At 41.0% G+C, this 24,259-nt stretch overlaps 1 protein-coding gene across 1 annotated transcript in view; it reads right to left on the bottom strand.

Annotated features, from left to right (window-relative positions):
• LOC125457712 (rho guanine nucleotide exchange factor 4-like) overlaps positions 1-18,652 on the bottom strand; it is a 43,172-nt gene extending 24,520 nt beyond the window's left edge. The window contains exons 1-4 of the mRNA XM_048542284.2: positions 18,584-18,652; positions 6,766-7,017; positions 6,265-6,444; positions 1,374-1,553 (exon numbers count right to left, since the gene is read on the bottom strand). Of these exons, the coding sequence (XP_048398241.1) occupies positions 1,374-1,553; positions 6,265-6,444; positions 6,766-7,017; positions 18,584-18,652 (681 nt within the window). The remainder of the gene's footprint in view (positions 1-1,373; positions 1,554-6,264; positions 6,445-6,765; positions 7,018-18,583) is intronic.
• Between the last annotated feature and the right edge of the window lie 5,607 nt (positions 18,653-24,259).

Below are 24,259 nucleotides of genomic sequence, written 5' to 3'. Positions count from 1 at the left end.
ATCATACTACTGTTGGCATTTTTCTGAAAGTCAAGATTATTTTGTGTGCGTGACCCTGTGATGTTCTATTTGCCTAGTTTGAGATATCCTCTGGTCATTGGGAATATACTCTTTGACATTCCCTCCTACCAAATGCAACGTGACACTCGTACTCCTGCTCATCATATTACATACTCCACAGGTGACCAATGAAACAAGAATGCTTTATGCTAATTTTATACTATTTAATGATCATGCCACTCAGCATTAATAGTGGCAGGTTCTGACTGACTGATCATTTGCACATCCATTTTTTTTAAAAAAACTGATTTGATAACTTGATTCTTTTCACGACTTGGAGAAAGCGTGCACACAGCTTTCAGATTCATGCATCTGTTCAGAAGACTGAATGGCTGAATAAGGATTAATGGCAAATTTCATACGGTCTGTGGGAGGAACAGAATTTCAAAGTCATGGATCGCCCATTTAAGAGAGATGGAGAGGAATTTATCCTTTCAATAGGGTTGTGATTCTGTGCATTTCCTTACCTCTGCAAACTATAGAGGCTAGTTCATTGAATATATTCAAGACATAAAATAGATTACCTCAGGATAAAGGGAAAGTAGATTTTTTTAATTAGGAAGTGAATCAAGGGTTATGGTTTTAAAAAAAAATAGGAAACTGCAGTTGACTATTATCGGATTGGCTGTGATCTCTTTGAATGGCAGGGAGGACACAACGTGCGAAATGGCCAACTTTTTCTCCTATGCCTTATGGTTTTATTAACAGACTTATTAGTCAAATAATCCTGGGAGTTTAGTCAGCACTTGTGTAGATGAGATGCAGCCTAACATTTTCAGGTCGATGGCCTTTCTTGAAAACTGGTAAAATTAGACGTGTGTTCATTGAGGTTTAAGAAGAACATGGGAAGAAAGAACAAAAAGTGAAGGTCTGCAATAGTGTGAAAAGGGGAAGTGAAGAAATAGAAACGATAGTTGTAATGTGAAATTGTTAAACCTGCTATTTGATTCAGAAAGCTACAGTTTTCTTCCCTGGCACCATTGTCAGCTTCTGTCATTTTAAAATCACTCCTCTCTGACCTTTCCTTTCTTCCTCTCTCCTCCCACCGCCACTTTTCCTGGGTTTGCTTCAAACTTGTCACAGCTCTAAGCTCTCTGCTGGAAGATACATTTCTAGCACTTTCCATATATGTTTCAGATTTTCAGAATTTGCTGGCTTTGCTATTGCCCAAATGATTTTGTCTTGTTTCTTCTTTTCCCAATCAGTTAAGGCTGCCCTTCAACACAGTTGAAAGTTGCAGTGGCCAAATTCAGGATCATTCTGAGCAAATTACATTTGTCAAAATAAAATTTGTATAGCTCACCACCACTCACTTCTTGAAGGAAACAAGTGCCAAACTCACTCAGATGTGGTTTGTTTGGTCTGTAATGCCACTCCAGGTTCTGAAGTAATTTCTTGTGCGTTTTGTAGATATCCACAATGTTGGAAAAGAGCGTTTTCAGTCGGGCATGAGGGAACAAATCCTTTGCTTTCTGACACTGCTTGTAGTATCCCTAGTGGAGAGAGAGAAACAAACAGCAATGGTTTAACTGACATTCCAGATGGTAAGCAGGAACGTGAACATGATCTGCATGAAACAAAAAGGGAGACAACAAGATCTATCTTACTAGCTGGCTCCACAAGGAAAAAGAAAAGTAAAATAAATAAGTTAAAACTGGGAAATGATTGCACTGGTCATACTGGAGTTTTATTTTAAGGTTTTCAGACCAATATGTGTCAGTTCCACATTTTTACTAGGTCTATTTCAATAACCCCTTTTGCTTGTAGATGTGGATTAAATTGTTCCCCGATCCCCACTCCACATTTCTTGTTCCACTTCCCAGAGTTTGTCACCCCATTCTCTGCTCTCCACCCATTGTTCCAGATTATCTCTCCTCCTTCCTCTGATCATCTGACCTGCTCCTGACATGTCCATTGTTATGATTGCAGTTATCAATATTTGTTGACCCAAATTGGCTGCTGTGATCACCTGACGAGCCCAAAAAAAACCACATGGAATGTTAAATTGGAATTACCATTGTAATTAAGTTCCATCAAACTCGACATCAAGAAATTCTGTAGTCTTCTACAATTCTTACCACTATGAAATATTCTTAATTCGCCCATTTTTACTGTATTAATTTAATTAAATGTTTAACTGAATTTCACCTAGTTATTAATTTTGTGTCTCTGTTGAATTTTTGCAAGGTAAGCAAAGCTACCTCTTTGCTGTCTTTTGGGGGTTTGGTGCAGGGAAGCTGTCATTCGATGAGTAATTCAGAGACCCAGGCTAATGCTCAGGGCAACATGTGTCCAAATCTCATTATGGCAGCTGGTTGAATTTCAATTCAATAAATAAACCTGGTATTAAATATTAGTCTCAGTAATGGTAACCATGAATCAATTGGTGCTAAAGCCCTTTTTAGTTTCAATTATCCTCTCCAGAGGAAGAAATCTGTAATGTACACCTAGTCTGTCCTACTTGGCTGTCCGGAACCACAGCACTATAGGTGATTTAGTTGTGGATAGATGGGCATGCCTGGTGATTAAAGCATAATGGGAGACCCAGAAGGGTAGAAGTGGAGGTGCTTCAGCCTTTGGAGTTACCCATCGAGTACAAGACTCTTGCTACATTTGTCAACAAATGAAGATGCAGCAGGATGAATGAGCAAATTTTTCATGGCACCTCAATGCACAAAGCTATTCAAGTGGCAAGAAATTTTTCATGGCACCTCAATGCACAAAGCTATTCAAGTGGCAAGAAATTTTTCATGGCACCTCAATGCACAAAGCTATTCAAGTGGCAAGAAATTTTTCATGGCATCTCAATGCACAAAGCTATTCAAGTGGCAAGAAATTTTTCATGGCACCTCAATGCACAAAGCTATTCAAGTGGCAAGAAATTTTTCATGGCACCTCAATGCACAAAGCTATTCAAGTGGCAAGAAATTTTTCATTCATGTGATAGATGAATGCTGCCTAGGTCAGCATTGATTGCCCATCTCTAATTACCTACAGGACAGTTAAGAGTCAACTACATTGTTGCGGGTCTAGAGTGATATGTAGGACAGATCAACAATGATCATCAATAGATTTTTATTGAACTTAAATATCACTATCTGCCATGGCAGGTCTCTAGTTTAACAGTCTAGTGATAATACCACTAGGCTATCACCTCGCCTTTTCCTAAATAGGAACGTTGTGGTGGTGGCTGCAAATATAATTAGGATGATAGATACAGTTCTGAGACAGAGTACACCGCATTGCCTGCCTCATAACAGAGTTCAGGATGGTCTTCTGTGGGATAGAGGGTAACTTGTAATTGGATTGGGAGGAACCACATGGGTAGAACTAGGAAAGAGGTTCTGCTGAGGGTCTCTGAGCAGCTAGGTGCTGCATTAAAAAGCAGAAGCCCAAAGGTTATAATTCTTAGATGTATGCCTGAGCCATGTGCAAATTGGGACTGGGCAAATAAAGAGCAGAAAGCTAAATGCATGGTTCAAAGAGTTTTGGGAGAAAAGTGTTTTGATTCATGGGGAACTGGCACCAGAACTGAACAAAGTGAGAGCTCTATCATTAAGACAGTTTTCTCTGAACCTTTTATTGTGGCAAGCTTTCCGGCAAACCAAATAACCAAGGCTATGGGAGTCAGGGGTTCAAACTACCCAATAGGCTAAGAGGTCACATTTGGGAAGACATAATAAATTGTGTTGAAAAACAAGGTAAGGTAGCAACAAGGGAAAGGATGACCAACCATGATGTGCTATGCAAGCGATCACCATACTAACCTAAGAATGCACCAACAGACAGGGCTGGTGATTACAACAACAGTGAAAAAGGCAGAAATATACAAAAAAAGCAAACTGATGAATTGAAAGAACAAATCTTTATTTCTTGAATAAAATCTGATAGCATAACAGACAAGAGTGGAATATGACAGACTGGGAATTGAATATCTAAGGTACATAGCATTTCAGAAGGACAGGAAGCTTGGGAAAGGTGAAGTTGTCACTTTTTATTAATAAAGGAACGTGATTTCTACAATAGAGAGAGGTCCCTGGTTCTGGAGATAAAAGTGTAGAACTGTACTGAGTAGAGGTAAGGAAGAGTAAAGACAAGAATTCACTGCAGGAGTGGTTTATAGGTCTTTGAGTAACCACATTTTAGTACGGGGTGCACAGGAAGAAATGATGAAGTCTAAGATAAAAGCACAATTATTACAGTGAATGATATTATTCTACCTATTGATAGGACAAATCTAATTGGTAAAAATATCCTGAATGATAAATTTATAGTGTTTTCAGGCCAGTTTCTTTGAGCAGTATGCTCTAGAAGCAAGTAGGCAAGACTAGATCTAATAATAAGCATAGAGACAGATTAATTAATAACCCCTTCTTAACCAATGTTGGTTTGAATTTGACTATCAGTTTCAGGAAATGATAAATTGATCCAGGATGAGTGTTGTGCTCTTAAATAGAAAAAAAATCAAGGAGCTGGAAATACGGTGGGCTGAACTGACCTGGGAAATTAGGTACTAGGGTAGGTCAGTAGACATGTAGTGGCACATCGCATGAGATTCTTCATTATACTCAGAAAGTATACTTTTCAGTGCCCAAAATATGTGTCTAAAGGAAGAAGCTACCACCTGTGGCTAAGGAGGTTAAAAAAACGCATCATTTTGTAAACATTTTGCAGCAGTCATAAGATTGTACAGAATATAAAGAACACTAAATAATGACTAAAATATTAATTAGGATGGATAATTCAGTATTAGAGAAATCTAGTTAGAAAGGTAAAAATACAGTAAGAGTTTCTACAGGTATTGAGTAAGCAAAGAGAGAGTCAGTGCTCCAGAATGTCAGATTATGGAGATAATAACAAAGTTGAGAAATGGCAGGTGGAATGAATAGATATGTTAGATCTGACTTCACTGTAGCGGATATAAGTAAGATTTCAGGAATAATTGTGAATTAGCAGAGAAAGGGAGGAAGGAACATAAAGAATTATAATCACCAGGCAAAAGAGTACTGACAAATTGTGATAACTAGAAGTTGACAAATCCCCAGGATCAAATGGACCTTAGTATAGGGCGCACAGATAGTAAATTCATTTGTTTTAATTTTCTGAAAGATCCCAGATTTGCAAAGGTCCATCAGCTTTGAAGACGGCAAATGTTCAACTCATGAAATGGAAGCTGCAGGCTGGGTAGCTTCACATTTGTCATTGAAAAAATGCTGGAATCTATATTAGTAAGGGAGTTGTGGGAGGGCATTTGGACAATCTCAATGTACTCAGGCATAGTCATCATATTTAGTGAAAGGCAAATTATGTTTAGCTAATTTATTGGAGTTATTTGAAGGAACAAACAGCATGGTTAAAGGGGTACATGTAGGTATGTTATACTTAGATTTATGGAAATTATTTGACAAGGTATGACATCAAAAATTACTCCACAAAGTAAGAGTTCATCCTGGAGGGGGTAAAAATATTGATTTATAGATACTGGAAACAGCATGTTTAATTGACTGACAACCTGAAAATGACCCAATATGAAACAAGGGGGTGCAATCAGATCAGTTTTGTTTTTATCAGATGGCAGAATAGGCTCAAGGAGCCAAATGGTCAAGTGTTCCTAATTCATATGCTCCTATATATATTTATGTTGCCCAGCAGATATGATTTCCCAGCACAGGCTCCTGAAATTATTTTTCCCTTGTTTTCAAATTTGAAGACTGTTTGTTTGGCAAAGTTAGGACTGTTTTGCTTGGAGAAGGGAAGACTGAGAGGAAATATAATGGCTGTATTCCGGATCATGAGGACAAACCATTCAGGGAGAAACCGCTCTGACTTGAGAAAGGATCAAAAACGAAAGGGCACTGATTTAAAATAATTGGTGAAAGAAGCAGAAACAGTATTACAACAAAAGCTTTATCACACAGTGATGGTCACAGTCTGGAATGCTATGCCTGACTGTGTGCCAAAGATGAGTTTGATCAGTGCATTGCAAAGAGAGTTAGACTGTCATTTGAAAATGAAGAATTTGCATATTTATGGGACGAGCTGGAAGAATGATTATTTTACCCAAAGCCATTCAGAGAGCCGGCATTGGTACAATGAGCTGAATGGCCTCCTTCTACGCAGTAACAGTTCAGTAATTCTGACATTGTGTACAACTGAACAGCACTGATGAGTGTTATTTCTATTGACTTGTCATCCACGGCATACCTCATAGATATCACGTAGGTTTTTAACATAGTCCCGCTCTGAGTTTAAGATCTCATGGACGATATTGCCTCTCTTTCTCTCCTGTGCTGTGAGTTTGGCTTGTATTGGAGGTGGAGGAGCTGGCATATCTTCTGGGGTCACGTCCAATAGTTCAACCGTTCCCCGCTCGTTGCTATCTAGCTTCAGGAACAGAAGCAAAAGCTACTATAAATGCCTTGGGTAAACACAATTCCATTATCAACAGTTCCAACTAGTAGGAGGTGAGAAATGCAATTCCATTGCGGTTTTCATTTTATAAAATGTTCTGGCCTATAGCAAGGAGTGGTTCCTCCAAACTGTCATCGTTAAATATTCCATTCAATATTAGCTTTCAAACGTTGACTGTCATGTGGTTACTCTCTAATAATCTGGCCCATAACTAAGATGCTGAGAAAATATCGTGTTTAACTTAAACAGCAGTGTGTGGTTATTGTTAGCATTGACTAGTCATCTGTACGTTACCTCAAAGACTTCACTTAAACTCTGAATTATTTTGTTGCCATGACGCATGGCACGGTGCTTTTTCATTACAGTGGCCTCTTTTTCTTCTAATACTGACAAGGATGCGAGCATTTCAGAGATGATTAGGTCATTGTGTGACTCAACAGCATCTTTTGACGGTTCCAGGATCAAAGATTCGGGTTTTGTTATTGATTGAGTGATCTGGTCAACACTTTCATCCAGGTTTTCACTTGCATCTTCCTTTTGCCCATACTGCAAGAATGGAAAGAAAGACTTCCTTACATAAGTACTGATAAGAAACCATAGACCACAAAGGACCACAAGCATCAGTCTCTAATGGAGAGAGAGACAGACAATTGGTTATCACAAAGCTGAGGGGTGACCGCTCCACAAGTTTAAGATCAGATGAGCAACCAGATGACCAAGAACTACCAAATGGACTGAACCTATGCTGTTGGCTTTATTCTGCACCACACTCTAGTGTCTTTTCAATTTGTTTATGGGACCAGGATTTATTGCTAATCTCTTAGCCCAGAGTCAACCACTTTGCTGTGGGTCTGGAATCACGTGTAGGCGAGACCAGCTAATAATGGCAGTTTCCTATCCTTCAGGGCACTAGTGAACCAGATGCATTTTTCTGACAATTGTTTCATGGTTATCATTACTCTCAATTCCAGATTTGATATTGAATTCAAATTCTACCATCTGCCATGGCAGGATTTGAACCTGTGGCCAAAATCATTACCTGGGTCTCTGGATTAATACTCTATTGATAATCCCACAAGGCCATCACCAGTTCCAGGAACAGCGTGGTGGTTTGCTGCTGCATTACTGGGACTTCGGAGGAGTTTGGATGTGGAGTTGGAGTCATTCCAATTTCCACAGGAGTATTCCAATCTCTGATTCCAGAGACATCCAATGAGGAGGAGTGAGATAGATAGTGAGCTGGAAAGAAAGTTTATTTGGAGGGAAGGAAGCATTACTCCAGGTTCACAAATAGTGCTACAAAAGTGTTAATTTTTCTTCAAAGTAGTCATTGTTTCCCTTCAGTTTTCCAGTTTTGTAGAAGTTTAGGAAACGTGGCCAACATGTGTTAAAAACTGGAAGGTGAAATATGAAGAGCTGGAGCCGGATTTTAATGTTTAAATGACTTTCTGTCCTGGGAGTAAGTTTATCAATCATCCCAACCTCCTCTATTTAAGCTGGAAATGCACAGAAGGTCAGGTCTGAGATTTTAAACATTTTAATAGCCCATCTGACCAAGTTGCCAAAATTACTAAACCTCCACACCAGGTCAACTCTTCTCTGTTTCTTCTTTTAATTCTGTACAATTCCCCAAGTTTTTCTGCAATATCTGCTCCACATGTAGAAAGGGTCCAGCACAGGGTCAACAATTGGGCCCAATAACCAGGACCCAGGGTACAGGTTCATTTTTTTACTTGAATAAAGAGAATTACAATGAAATGAGGAAAAAGTTGGCTCAAGTGGACTGGACAGGTGGATGAGCAGGAATGACAGTAAGCAAGCAGTGGTGGACATTTGAAGAGCTAATTCATGACTTAGCAAAAATACATCCCACTAAGGAGGAAAGATTCTGAGAGGGATAAACCGATCATGGCTAACCAGGGAAGTTTAAGGAGTGTATGAAACTGAAAGAAAAAGCACATAAAATGCCAAAGTCAGTGTAACCCCAAAGACTGGGATTAATTGAAAATTCAGCAAAAGAGGACTAAAAAGACAATAAATTATGAGGGCAAACTTTAAAAAAATATGAAAGTTAACAATAAGAGTTTCTTTAAATATATAAAAATGAAAACAGCAGTCAAAGTAAACATAGGCCCCTTACAAAATGGACCTACAGATAGTTAAGGGGAACAAGAAAATGCCAGAAGAATTAAACAGATATTTTTCATCAGTCTTTATGGTGGAAAATACTTCGAACATCCCATTAATACTAAAGCATCTGGTAAGGAATTATGCGCCTTCTCCATCACTGGAGAAGTAGTATTAGAGAAACTAATGATGCATAACACAGTTAAGTCCCCTGGCCCTGATGGTTTGCATCCTAAGATTCTAAAAGCGTTGGTTACAGAGATAGTGGATGCATTGTTGTAATTTTCCAAAAGTCCTTGGATTCTGGAGTATCAGAGGTTTAGAAAACTGCTAATGTGACAACCTGATTACAAATAGGGAGGGAGGATATAAGTGCATAACTATAGTAGGATTAGCATAACATCTGTCAGAAACGTATTGGAACTAGTTATTAGGATAGTAATAGAACATTTGGAAAAATCATAATCCAATCAAGCAGAGTCAGCATGACTTTATGAAAGTAAAATTGTGTCTGACTGATTTATTAGAGGTTGTTGAGGATGTCTCAACCAGAGTGGATCGAGGGGAGCAAGTACAAATGTTGTATTTAGACTTCTAGACGGCCTTTGAAACGTACATCACAAAGGGTTAAGTTAATAAGAGCCCATTGTGTTAGAAATTGGTATATTGGCATGGATAGAGAATTGGGTCATGGGCAGGAAACTTAAGTGGGGATAAGGGATTGTTTTTCAGGTGGTGACCCGTGACCAGAGGGATTCCGCAAGGTTCAGTTCTGGGACCGCAACTGTTTCCAATACATACAAATGACTTGGAAGAAAGAAGCGAATGTACAGTAGCCAAATTTGCAGATGGCACTTAAATAATTGAAAAGCCAAGTTATAAGAGGGATAGAAATAATTTGCAGAGAGATGTTCATAGGTGAAGTAAGTGGGCAAGAAGTCAGCAAACGAAGTGTAATGTGGGGAAAATGTGAAGTTGTTCACTTCGAAAGGAAGAGCAAAAGAACAGAATAATGTTTAAAGAGAGAAAAACTGCAGAAAGCTGCAATGCAGTGGGACGTGGGGGTACTTGTACATGGAACACAGAAAACTAGCACGCAGGTGCAGCAAGTAATCAGGAAGGCTAATAAAATATTGGCCCTTATTTCAAGGGGTTTGGGGTATAAGAGTATGAAAGTCTGACTGCCACTGAACAAGGAGCTAACAATGAGACCACATCTGGAGCAGTTTTTTTCCCTTTTTATTTAGGAAAGATATCATTTCATTTGAGGCAGTTCAGAAGAGGTTCACCAGGACGTTCCCCAGGGTATGTAGGTATTATTTCATAAATGAAGCCTGAACAGGTTTGGACTGTACTCACTGCAATCTTGAAGAGTGAAAGGTGATATCATTGGAACATGTAGGATTCTTAAGAAGCTTGTCAGGCTAAATGCTGAGAGGATGTTTCCCCTCATGGAAGACTCTAGGACAAGAACGCATGGTTTCAGAATAAAGGGACAGCAATTTTAGACTGAGATCAGCAGGAATTTCTTTTCTTATTCCTGAGGGTTTTGAGGCTTTGGGACTCTTTGCCACAATGAGAAGAGGAGGCAGAGTTATTATTTATATTTCAAGTTGAGGCAGATTCTTGATCAATTGGAGAATCTAGAGTTACGGGAAAATGCAGAAAACTGAATATGAGGAATGTCAGATTAGCCGTGATCCTATTGAAAGGCAGAACAGTCTCGAGGGACCAATAGCCTACTCCTGTACCTATTTCTTTACCATCTTGTAACAAGTCAACAGTATCAGAAAGACATTAATATTAGCTGAGAGAGAAGACATCAAAAATTTGACTGTCTTAAAATAGGATAAAATTAGTAAATTTAAAAAATACAGCCACTAGAAACCTCAAAAAAAAATTAGATTCAGCATGAGATGAAATGAATGTCCTTTGAGAGCAATGAATGCAATGGGGTCTTGGTCTTGAACACTTTCATTGTCCCCACACCAACAGACATTGGAAAACAAGCCCTTTATTCCTTTTGCCCATTTATTTCCTTATTCCTTCATGGGATGAGATATTATTGACAAACCAGCATTTCTTGTTCATTTATGAATTTCCCCCTGAACTGAATGGCTTTCTTCAGGGCGCAACTTAGGTCAATGTCATTGTTGTGTGGCTGGAGGCCAGACCAGGTAAAGTTGGCAGAAATCCTTTCCTGATGATACTAGTTATCCAAATGGGCTCATCTAAAACTGATAATTATATAGTTATCATTGTTTAGGCTATCTTTTCTTTTCTAGATTTGTTAATTGATTTTTAATTCCATATGGGATTTGAACACCACTCTCCAGGCCATTAGTCTAGCCCTTTGGGTTATTTTCCCATTAGAGAAATAATTCCTCTGAAGCTACTCAAATCTTTATTCATAATTTTAATTTCATATATCATAATTTGATTACTTCTGAACTTCTAAACTCAAGGGCATGTGTTTTAATCATTCGTTTTCTGATTAAACTACATTTTGCAATGTATTTAAAACAAAAGTAGTCAATTGAAAGGGCATATTTAAATATGATGAGTGAACAATTTTGACGGCAAATCCACCTCCTCATTCTATTTCCCCTCATTCCAAAAGTATACAGCAGAAAACATACATATGACATTTGTTTTTTCTGATTTATTTCAGGTACAAAGGGTGTTCCCAATGAGGGAGTCCAGATTAAGGGGTCACAGTCTGAAGATAGAGAGTAGGACATTAAGGCTAGAACGAAGAGAAATTTCTTCACCCAGAGTGGTGAGCCTGAGGAATTGTCTGCTGCAGAAAGCAGTTGAGGAGAATGCATTGAATGTTTTCAAGAAGGAGTTAGACATGTTCATAGAGCTAAAGGGATCAAAGTGTATGGGGAGAACAGGTGTATGGAGTTGGTCAATCAGCCATGATCATATTGAATGGTGTAGCAGACTCAAGTGGTTGAATGGCCTACTCCTCTTGCTATTTTCTATGTTTCCGTGTTCTGCTTTGTTCTGCTGCTTTGCTATGAGAAGCACCAGCTCGGGTAGTTCTTCTAGTAATAATTAGTAACTTGCATTATCTGTATTTTTATGCATACATTTCCATGATAACCAGTTTAAGTAGATAGCAATTCTATGGATAGTTACAATTAAAGAAATATTATACATGTGTTGAGGGAGTCTCCTTACAAAAGTAACCACCCCTGAAATTTTGCTCTACTGATAACAGATCAAAATGAATATTTTCCAAATGTAGGTAAAGATTTACCCATTAACAACACTCACCCATGCATTTATTATCAACCTGACACAGTTAAAAAGGCTGCTCATTCTCTGTCGTAGTCAAAATGGATGTTATTTTCCATATTAGGCCCCCAACTGTACATTTAGATGGTAAAATTGTTGGGATTAGGAAATCAGACTTAGTCAACATTGATATAAAACAGATCTGAACCGTTATTAGGGCCACATCAGTCAGCCCTTGACTTGGGTTAAAGATGTGCAAAAGATGTCATAATGCATCACACAGATGTTGATGCGGAGGTCACTTCTGTAATTTGCAGTACAATGGTTTGTCAATTGCAACTAGCAACATCAGTTATAGTTGTTTTCCTTCTCAATTGGAGTGTTGTTTTTTAAAAGTTTTTATAATGTTTACTTATCTTGACGTCCCCCTTTTCTGGATTCCTTGGTTCAGTGGGAATCATCTGCCAGTTGGGAAACAGCAAGAAAGTTTTTGCTTGACATTTTCAGACATTAAAACATACTCTAACCTGTCTTCATGTTATGTCACAATGTGTACTAAATATCGAATAGTGGACTGCTAAGAGTAGAACACAGCAGCTCGGTGTCATATGGTGAGGTTCCAGTGATGTCACAAACCCTGAGAGTGATGCTGAACAATTTTGTTTGGGTCTGTTTGGGGCAATTTTAATCAAAGCAAACAAACACAAAACCTATCCATTTGTGAAATGTGAATTTTCTCATACAATTTTCTCACCTAATATTATTTGACTCTGATGAAGGGTAAATTTGGAAGAGATGCCAAAACAACATTGCATCCAATCCCATCCGGTTTTTGACTGGTGAGATGTGTTAAAATTATTCCATTAGGCAGAGTGAATTGGTATATAGTATTTAGGGAGTTCCCTTCTAATCCTGTCGGCCTCCTGAGGATTAGGTTAGGATATTTTCATGCCCCACCTTCTACCTCTAATATTGTTTCTTTGGTGTGAATAACTCTTAAATTGGTGAAATAAATAATTTAGAGTTTCACAGATATCTACATAATGACTGTAAACTACAACGTGTCTGAAAATATTGCACTTTGAAAATTATGTGATGTCAGGAAAAGCAAGAACACTCTGTGCAATTTACTTGTTAAATTTTTGTCTAAACTGAGTATTACTACCATGTGATGTCATCAGACTTCTGGCTGTGTATTATTAACTTCTAGTCTGTTCAGGGCCCACTGATCTGCCTTTCCCTAAGGTCTTGTTATAATTAAATGATTCGCTTTGATGATAAATGAGAATTCCAAATTTTTTCTGAGATTGAATTGTAATGTTGGAGATGGGGGTGGGGGAAGTGAGAATTATTAAAGAAGGAATGGGTAAGAAAAAAAGTCAGGAGCTGAGTAGCCCCGGTAGAGTCCAAACTGGGTGTCACTGAGCAGCTGCTGCATCATAACACTGTTGATTCTACCTTCTGTCACTTTACTGATGATTCGAAAATAGATTGACGGGGCAGTAATTGGCTGAGTTGATTTTGTCTTGCTTTTTGTGTGCAGGACACACCTGGGCAATTTTCCACACTGTCAGTTGAATACCAGAGTTGCAACCGTATTGGAGGAGCTTGGCTAGGGGAGTGGCAAGTTATGGAACATGAGTCTTCAGATCTATTGCCAGATTATTGACAGGGTCCATAGCCTTCACAATGTCCAGTATCTCCAATGCTATCTTGATGTCATATGGAGTGAATCAAATTGAATGAGGTCTGCTATTTTTGACACTGGTGACCACTAGAAGAGACCAAGATCCATCATCCACTCATCTGGCTGAAAATTGTCATGAAAGCTTCAGTCTTAATATTTGCATTGACATGTTGGGCTCCTCTATCGCTGCGTATGGAGATGTTTGTTGATTCTCCTCCACCAGTGAGTTATTTAATTGTCCATCACCATACATTATTGTATGGCAGACAGCAGAGCTTTAGATCTGATCAGTTTGTTGTAGGATCACTATCACTTGCTGTTTGTCAAGCAAGTAGTCCTGTTTGTTAGCTTCACCAGGTGACACCTCATTTGAGCTTTGCCTCCTGCTGTTCCTGGCAAGCCCTCCTTCCCACTTCATTAAGCCAGTGTTGATCCTCTGACTGGAGGATATGCCAGGCCATGAGGTTGCAATTGGCGTTGTTGAGTCACTACGGTTTGGAGCTGGAGAAACCAAGCAGGTCAGGCAGCATCAGAGGAGCAGGAAAGTCAATGTTTCAGGTTGAGACCCTTCATTAGGGCATGAGGTTACAGATTGTGTTGGGGTACAATTCAGCTGCTGTAGATGGCCTACAGACTTGTGTTTTGCTTGATATACATTAATAACCTGGACTGGATATGGAGACCAATATTTCAAAATTTGCAGATGACATTAGACTTGGAAGCATTATGAAGGGGATAGTGAAATACTTCAAAAGGACATAGGCAAGATGGGAGAATGGGAAGACATCTGGCAAGGTACCGAGAAGTATGAAATGATACATTTAAGTAGGAATGAGGCAAAGGAATATAAAGTAGATGATGTAATTCTAAAGTATGTGCAGGGGCTAAGGGATCTGGAGATGTGTGTACACAAACTGCTGAATGTGGCAAAGTAGAATGAAGAATTGATTAATAAGGCATACAGATCTCAGCATTAAGTGGCATGGAACACAAAATGAAAGTAATTGTAGCGAACCTTCGTAAAACTCTGGTTCTGCCTCAACTGGAATGTTGCATCCAATTCTTGGTACCACACTTTAGGAAGGATGGGAATGCATCTGGCAGGTTGCAGAGAAAGATGACAAAAATGGTTTTGGAATTCCGAGACTACAGTTACTGGATAAGATTCGTGAAGCTGGGATTGTTCTCTTTAAAGAAGAGAGGTTGAAAGGTTGGTACAGGTATTCAAAATCAATTCGGAGAGTGTAGATGGAATGCAATAATTTTGGGAGAAATGAAAACCAGGAGAAATTGTTTTAAGATCCTTGTCAAAGAAGCTAATTGTGACATAAAAGAAAATTTAAAATATGCATTGAATTGATGGAATCTGTGGCAGAACATAAGCTGGCTTCAGCTATGATTTTCAAAACAGAATTGAGTAAATATCTTGAGAAAAACAAAATGCTTGGCTATAGGGAAAAAGCAGGCAGAGCCAGTATTGACAAAGAAAAATAAGGATTTTTGTTTTCTGTACTGTAGCCATTTAATGGTTATATGAAAATGCGATGCATTTATTTTTGCAATCTAGATATATTTAACTTTTCAAATCTCTCTCTTGATATATTTTAAATTTTATTGTCAAGCAGGTACAATAAGGGTGGATGTAATTTCTTAGGCTCGCATTTGGGTTTATTTAGCCACATAATATATAGGATTTTATTGGAAATTCAATCCTGTGAAGCTCATACCAAAGGAGATGTTAGGAATTCTGGTGTATGCTGCATGTGACCAGGTTTCTGCACTGAGAGCATGGGCTCAGAAAATTCATCCCTAACTCCTCCACCCGAGCTCACATTGCATTTTTGTTGAATCGTTTGCATAAAATTCTGCTGCTCTACCTTTCAGAGATGCTGCAGCATTGGCAAGAAAATTGCAATTTCTTCTATTAGAAATTACAGTAGATTAAGAAATAGAAGAACAGGAGTATAGCTCATAACCCTCTAAGTGAAGAAGTTTCTCCTATCTCTATGCTAAAGTCTCAGGCCGTTATCTGAAGAGTGTCTGCCAACTGCAGCATTTAACAATCTACATTACTTAAATAGTACCAAAGCCTACCCCCAAGTTTAAAAATTATTTCAAAAGATTACGTTGTTCCTGGATGTTCATTTCCATCTTTGATAAAGTGGATATGTTAAATCATTGACATTTGTATTAATCGCTTCTGAAAATTTTGTAGTTTGTTGAATATACAATTAAGAATACTTAAAAAAGATACATTTACAGTTCGGCAAATATTGGCCACCTCATGATCCTAAAGAGAATTGCCAAATTCTTAATTTTAGATTTTGGTGGGGTCCTAAAGATGTTTCTTTTTCTTACAGTTAATGTAGTGCTGGTCATGATTCCGTTTCAGATAAAGTGTGGTCTCTTCATATGTGTTTTGAGATATTCCAGAAATGGATCTATTAGATATAATGATCACTCTGAGGCAGGCTCCAATTATTTGTGAATAATATTTCAGTTTTTATGAAATGCATTCCTGTGTGTAATGTGGTCCACCCACCTTCATGCAGCAATGAACTGGTTTAAAATCACTTTCATTTTTGGTTGAATTGTGCTTATTTGTTGTTAGAAACAGGAAACTAAATATTGCACAGGGAAAACAGAAATTTGCTATAGGCTCAGTGCTTCACACAGGCACTATTTCCCGGTGTTATATCTTCAGTAGGTGATATATCCTGCGTACCATTCACTAGATTTGTGACGTAGCAGTCCAAGTCCTAGAATGATCTATTGGGGAAACAATTGGGTTCTTTCACTGCCTTCTAGCCTTGGGGCCATTTGTTCTAATTCTGCTGCACAATATAATGATCAGAAACATTTCATGGCCTGAAAGTCCATGGAATACTCCAGGTTTACAGCAGTGAGGGGCATCCCTGTGACTCATTAACGTAAAAGCTGAATGAAATTCATTGTTTGTTTGTGATATTACAGAATTTCCTATTGTTGTGGGCATTTTTTTCTGGATTGTGTATGTACTTAGCTGTTTAATTTGGGTTATTTGTATGCCAATTTATCCCGATTTGCCCTGGAACTGACAACGAGCTTCAGCTCGTGAATTGCTGCACAAATGTGGTTTTTGTCTTGTGCTGTGACTTAAACTGAATACAGCAAATCATTGATTAATGTGCCAAATCCTTAAAGAATTTGTTCATTTTGCCTCCAATTTCTACCCTCTATAACTTTCACATCATCCATTTCTGACCCTTCCCTTTCCACTTTCCTTTTTCCCTCGACCTCTCCGTCTCCATTCTAGGGAATAAACTGTCCACTGCCATCCTACAAAGCCACTGACTCCCATAGCTACCTTTTTTTACTACATCTCTTCCCACCCCATGTCCTGCAAGGATTCCATTACATTCTTCCACTTCCTTTGTCTACATTGTATCTGTTCGGGTGATGCCACTTTCCAAAACGACGCTGCTGATGTGCCTTCCTCCTTCCATAACCATAGTTTACTGCCTGCTGTGATTGACACAGCCATCAACCACATTCAACCTGTCACCCGTGCTTCTGCCTTTGCCCCTTCCCATCACTCTCAGCAGTGTGATCGGGTCCCCTTGTTGTCACATTTCACCCCACCAACCCCCTCATTTCAAAGGATCACTTTCCGTCATTTCAGACAGCTCCAGCAGAATACCACCCGCAAACACCCCTTCCTCTTGCTCCCCTGACTGCATTTTACAAGGAATGTTCCCTCTGGGATACACTAGTCGATTCCTTGACCACCAACACCACTCCCCCTTCCGAGGCACCTTCCCATATTACCACAGAATGTGCACCACCTACGGCTCCAACTCCTAATCTCACCATCCCCAGAGCCTAAAGTTTTTCCAGCATTTCAGCTGTACCTCCTCCAATTTTGTGTGTTGTATTCACTGCACCCAATGTGACCTACAATACATCAGAGAAATCAAACGTAGACTGGGTGACCACTTTGCAGAACATCTCTGGTCTGTGTGCAAGCAAAATCCTGACCTTCCTGCAGCCAGATATTTTAACACAGCGTCCTGCTCACATGCTCACTTGTCTGTCCTCAGCAAGCTGCAGTGCTCCAGCGAATCACAGCGCAAATTAGAGGAACAACATCTCGTCTTCAAACAAAGCAGTTTACAACCTTCTGGGCTCAATATTGAGTTCAACACCTTCAAATTGTAAAACAATTCCTTCGCTTTCTTCTAGCTTTGCTTGTTACATTCTCTGTCTATCTCTCTCCCTTGCCCCACCCAGTGGGACTGTCTGTACTTTCAAGTCTGCAAGTCTTTCAAGTCTCTGCACTTCACTTTAGCCCTGAAGAGTCATCTAGGGTTGAAACATTAACTTGCTGTCTCTCCATGGACAAAAAGAGTGTTGCTGGAAAAGCTCAGCAGGTCTGGCAGCATCTGCGGAAGAGAAAACAGACTTAATGTTTCAGGTCCGGTGACCCTTCCTCAGAACTGTTTTGAGGAAGGGTGACCGGACCTGAAATGTTAACTCTGTTTTCTCTTCTGCAGATGCTGCCAGACCTGCTGAGCTTTTCCAGCGACTTTGATTTTGTTCCTGATTTACAGCATCCACAGTTCTCTTGGTCTCTCCATGGATGCTGTCTGACCCACTGTGATCTTCAGCGTTTTTGTCTTTTGGGTTCACATTCCAGCATGGAATTGTTGGTTAGTTGGTCAAGCTAGGTTCATGCAAACGTTTCATCTCCCTATTAATTGGCATTGTCAGCACTGTTGTTCTGTCCCACTCTGAATTTACGTGGTCCGGTATGTCATGGGTGTGCAGTCTTGTTTCCAGTTTTGTACCGTAGTGGTATGTAGGTGGGATCTATTTCAATGTTTGTTAATCGCATCGGTGGTTAAAAACCAGGCCACCAGGAATTCTTGTGCTTACCTCTGTCTTGTTGGTCCTAGTACTGTAACATTTTGTCCCAGTCAAATTGATGTACTTCTATGTTAGAGTGTATTGAAACGAGGGAGAGTTGGTCATTTTGCTGCGAGTTGGTGTTCAGTATCCTGGTGGTGAGTTTCCTACCTGTTGTCCGATGTAGCGTTTCTCGCAGTTGCTGCATGGTATTTTATGTATTACATTTGTCTTGCTCATTATGGGTATAAGGCTTTTCTTCTGAGACGAACTGAAGTCTGGCTGTTGGTTTGTGTGCTATCCTTATTCCAATAGGTCGTAGGAGTCTTGTAGTCAATTCTCCTTCAGAAATGGGGAGGAGAAGGGAGTTCGGAAATAAATAGAGAGACGAGGGGTAGGGCTGAGGAGGGCAGGTGGGATAGTGATAGGTGAATGCAGGGAGGGAATGGTCAATGGGATGGATGGAGCGGATAGGCAGGAGAGAAGATGGACAGATGGCTTCAGGTCAAGGAGGCAGGGATGAGTGGGAGGCGGGTGGAGAGATTTTGAAACTGGTGAATTCCATTTTTACTGTGCGAAATATGAGGTGCTGCTCCTCCACTTTGCCTGTGGTGTGGTACTGGAGGAGGCCCAAAATGTACATGTCCCCCAGGGAGTGGGAGGGTGAGTTAAAACGATTGGCAACTGGAAGGTGTTGTCGTTTATCACGTATAGAGTGCAGACGCTCGACAAAACGGTCTCTGAGTCTTTGCTTGGTCAACTCTGACACTTCCTCCCACCGGCGCCTCGATCGTGACCCCACCCCTGACCACCAAACCATTCATAACCTCATCACCTCAGGTGACCTCCCAACCACAGCTTCCAACCCCATACCACCCGTTTCTACCTCCTTCCCAAAATCCACAAACCTGACTGCCCCGGCCGATCCACTGTCTCTGCCTGGTCCTGCCCCACGGAATTTATCACTGCTTACCTTGACTCCAGTTTTCTTCCTCCAGTTCAGGAACTCCCCACCTATGTCCGGGACACCATCCACACCCTCCACCTCCTCCAAGACTTCCGGCACCCTGGCCCCCAGTGCCTCACCCTCACTATTGACATCCTATACCTGTATCCCCCACACAGATGGCCTAAAAGCCCACTGCCTCTTCCTCTCCCACAAGCCCAACCAGTCCCCCTCCACCAGTGCTCTTATCCGCCTAACTGAACTCATCCTTATACTGAGCTTCTCCTTTAACTCCTCCCACTTCCTACAGACTAAGGGGTGGCGATGGGCACCCTCGTGGGCCCAAGCTTTGCTTGCCTCTTAGGATATGCGGGGCAGTTCCTCTTCCACTGCTGTGCTGGCATTATCCCCCACATTTTCCTCCGTTACATCGATGACTGTATCGGCGCCACCTCGTGCTCCCACGAGGAGCTTGAACAGTTCACCGACTTTACTCCAACCTCAAGTCCACCTGGACCATCTCCGGTACCTCCTTCTCCTTCCTAGACCTTTCAGGCTCCATCTCTGGTGACTGCCTCGAAACTGACATTTATTTCAAGCCCACCTATTCCCACAGCTACTTCAACTGCACCTCCTCTCACCCACTTTCCTGCAAGAATGCGATCCCCTACTCCCAATTCCTCCACCTTCGCCATGTTTTGGATTGAAAATTGGCTGGCTGACAGGAAGCAAGGAGTAGTGATGAACGGGTCCCTTTCGGAATGGCAGGCAGTGACCAGTGGGGTTCCACAAGGTTCGGTGCTGGGACCGCAGTTATTTACAATATACATTAATGATATAGATGAAGGCATTAAAAATAATATTAGTATATTTGCTGATGACACAAAGCTGGGTGGCAGGGTGAAATGTGAGGAAGATGTTATGAGAATACAGGGTGACTGGGACAGGCTAGGTGAGTGGACGGATGCATGGCAGATGCAGTTTAATGTGGATAAATGTGAGGTTATCCACTTTGGTGGCAAGAACAGGAAGGCAGATTACTATCTAAATGGAGTCCAATTTGGTAAAGGGGAAGTACAACGAGATCTAGGTGTTCTTGTACATCAGTCAGTGAAAGCAAGCTTGCAGGTACAGCAGGCAGTGAAGAAAGCTAAAGGCATGTTGGCCTTCATAACAACAGGAATTGAGTATAGGAGCAAAGAGGTCCTTCTGCAGCTGTACAGGGTCCTAGTGAGACCGCACCTGGGGAAAAGTATCTGGCTATCGACTCTATCCATGCCTCTCATTACCTTGTACACCTCAATCAGGTCTCCTCTCTTCCGCCTTCTCTCCAGAGAGAAAAGTCAGAGCTCAGTCAACCTCTCCTCGTAAGACAAGCCCTCCAGTCCAGGCAGCATCCTGGTAAACCTCCTTTGCACCCTCTCTAAAGCCTCCACATCTTTCCTATAATAGGGCGACCAGAACTGGACACAATATTCCAAGTGTGGTCTCACCAGGGTTTTGTAGAGCTGCAGCATAACCTCGCAGCTCTTAAACTCGCTCCCCCTGCTAATGAAAGCCAAAACACCATATGCTTTCTTTACAGCCTTATTGACTTGGGTGGCAACTTTGAGGCAGCTATGCACTTGAACACAAAGATCCTGCTGTTCCTCCACACTGCCGAGAATCCTGCCTTTAATCCTATATTCAGCATTTTAGTTTGACCTTTCAAAATGCATCACTTCGCATTTATCCAGGTTGAACTCCATCTGCCATTTCTCAGCCCAGCTCTCCATTCTGTCAATGTCTCGCTGAAGCCTGCAATAGCCCTCGATACTATCAACTCGATGTCTATTGTCTACTCCCAAGATGGAGCATTCCACTCCTGCATATCCCAGATATCCTCCTATTTCAAGGACCATAACTTCCACACCCCCTTCAGTGACCCAAAAAACCCTCAACTACATCTCTTGCACTTCCTACACTTCAGCCTTCACATCCGCACCCCCCCCCCAAAAAAAATAAAGACAGAAAACCCCTTGTCTCACACACACTTCACCCTATTAATCTCCACGTCCATATTGTCTACCAATTCCGCCACCTACAATCCGATCCCACAAGCAAAGATGTATTTCCCTCCTCACACCATCTGCCTTTTTCAGGGACTGCTCTCTCCACGACCTCCTCGTAGGCTCCACACTCCCCAGTGACGCCACCACCTCCGGCACCTTTCCCTGCAACTGCAGGAAGTGCTAAATCTACTCCTACACCACGCACTCCGCCCCCACCCCGGCTCACCTCCATTCAAGGCTCAAAACAAGGCTTCCACATCAGACAGGGGTTCACTTGTACATCCTCCAACTTGTCCAACTGCATCCGTTGCTCCCGATGTGGCTTCCCCTATGTCGGTGATAGCAAGCATAAACGGAGAGAGGAGCACCTGTGCTCTGTTTGTGACAAACGACAACGCCTTCCGGTCGCCAGCCATTTCACCACCCCCCCCCCCCCCCTCACTCCCTGACATGTCCATCCTGGGCCTCCTCCAGTGTCACAATGACACCACCAGCAAACTGGAGGAGGCACATCTCATATTCCATCTCGAGAGCCTACAGCCGAATGACCTAAATGTGGATCTTATCAGATTCAGAATCTCCCCAACCCCTGGCGTCATCCCATGTCCAAGCCTACCACTCATCCCCATCACCTTGATCTGGCACAACCTGTCCATTTTCTCTCTCACCTATCTGCCTGACCAATCCCCACCACCATCCCACCTACCTCTCCAGCCCCATCCCTCCTCTCTTTATTTATTTCTGAGCTCCCTTACCCCTCCCCATTCCTGAAGGAGGGTCCTGACCCAAAACATCAATTTTCCTGCTCCTCTGATGCTGCCTGACCCGCCATGTGCCTCAAGCTCTACACTGTGTTGTCTCTGACTCTAGCATCTGCAGTTCTTGCTACTTGTTATAGTCAGTTCTGATGTGTTTCTAATAACAGATGAAGATCTGTAGCTCAGGTTGCAGTTGGGGTTATTGGTTGGTTCGCCAAGCTGACTGGTTTTCATGCAAACGTCTCCTCTCCCTTCTCAATGACATTGTCAGTTAAAACATTAGATTCCAGCATCTGCAGTAATTTGCTCCTGCCCAATCATCCCCATTATCTTCCTGTCAGATCCATTAAATAATGAAAGGAGCCAAAGTCTGTCTAGCATCAGAACTCAATCCACTAACTAAATGCAGGTAAAAGCAGTAAAACAGTTTAACTAATAAACCATTTGCTGCTTTAAACCAGTATTTGTTGACATTGATATTTTTCTAGATAACCAAATCCAAATTTTAAACCAAGGAGGGTATAATGGTGCGTAAGACATAAGGCAAAAAGATAAAATGTAATGGAGTGGAAAATTCTTAAACTATTCAAAAGAATAAAACAGCTGGCTCGGAAAGATTTCAGTTGTTACCTAACAGAAGAACTAAATGGTATTGAAAGTGGTTACAGTGTGAGATGACCAGAGACAATTCCTATTATTGTTATATTTGAACCAGATTTACCCCACGGAATTATAGATAATTTAGCTTAAGATCAGAAAGGATATAAAAGGTTTACATGATGTACATAATGTATTTGGAGTTTCAAAAGGCCTTTGATAAAGTCAATGCATGAAATAAAGAATAAATGGTGGATAAAAGAGCACAGGAGATCTGACAAGCCATGGATATCAAAATATGCATTTTTAGCAACACTGTTGTGACAATCCAACACCCAAACATGAAACGGTCCAACCTAGTGCAAGTTGTATGGATGACAGCATGAAAAGCTCGCATTTAAGAGAGAAGGCAAATGGACTGCCAGCCTTTATTTCAAAGGGAATAGTATACTAACATTGGAAAGTATGCTTATAATTACATAAGGCTAGACCACGGCCGAAGTACTGTGAACAGTTTTGATCACCTCGTCTCAGGAAAAATATATTGGTGTTGGAGGCAGTCCACAGAAGGTTTAGGTTGTACATTCTCAGTATGGATGGATGCTATTAGGAGGATGATGAATGATTTGGGTCTGAAGTCATTGGAGGTTAGAAGAATGACATGCAACCTAATTAAAACATACAAGGTTCTATAGGAATTTGACAGGTAGTTGTGGGGAGGTTGTTTTCCATTATGGAAGATCCAGGACCAGAAAAATCTGAGTAAGCGGTCACCCGCATGGGACAGAGATGAGGAGGACTCTCTTCTGAGAGTAGTGTATCTGTGGAATTCTTTACTACAGAGGCTGTATGAGGTGACTCATTAAGTATATTCAAGGCTAAGATAGCCACATTTTTAATCAGTAAGAGAATAGAGGGCTATGGAGAGAAAGGCAAGGAAGTGGAGTTGAGAATTATCAAGTCAGCCATTACCCCATTGAATGACGGATCACACTCATTGGGCTGAATGATCTACTTCTGCTCCTATGTCTTACGGTCCCATCCAAGTCAGTACTCACGAGAGAGAATATTTTGAAGAACTCTATGACTGAGATTCTGACTTTAAGTTGAATGGGCTGAATTCCACTTAGTCCAGCCTTGGTGTTTCTCCAGGCGCGGGCTTCCTCTCACTGAATGGCCAGGATGTGCATGGCACAGCAGACCATGACCCATCAAGTTGTACTTGAAGAGTCTGTGGTATTATTATACCTCCTTTCAGACTGTTTGCATAGATTTTATTTTTACTGGGGTCACCTCTTGAGAGGGTAAGATTTATCATCCAGAAGCCAGTCAGGTGTGATGGTGGAGGTGGACACGATAGGGGCCTTTAAAGGGCATTTAGATAGCGATGAACGTGCAAAGAATGGAGGGCTATGGGCTAAGTGCTGGCAGTAAGGGTCATGTTTGGTACAACTCTATGGGTTGAACAGCCCATTCCCGTGTTGTACTGTTTTAA

This window comes from Stegostoma tigrinum, chromosome 14 (assembly GCF_030684315.1).
Source record: "Stegostoma tigrinum isolate sSteTig4 chromosome 14, sSteTig4.hap1, whole genome shotgun sequence".
Lineage (NCBI taxonomy): Eukaryota > Metazoa > Chordata > Chondrichthyes > Orectolobiformes > Stegostomatidae > Stegostoma > Stegostoma tigrinum.
Note: the sequence above shows the minus strand (reverse complement) of the source record. Positions and strands in the feature narration are given on the sequence as shown.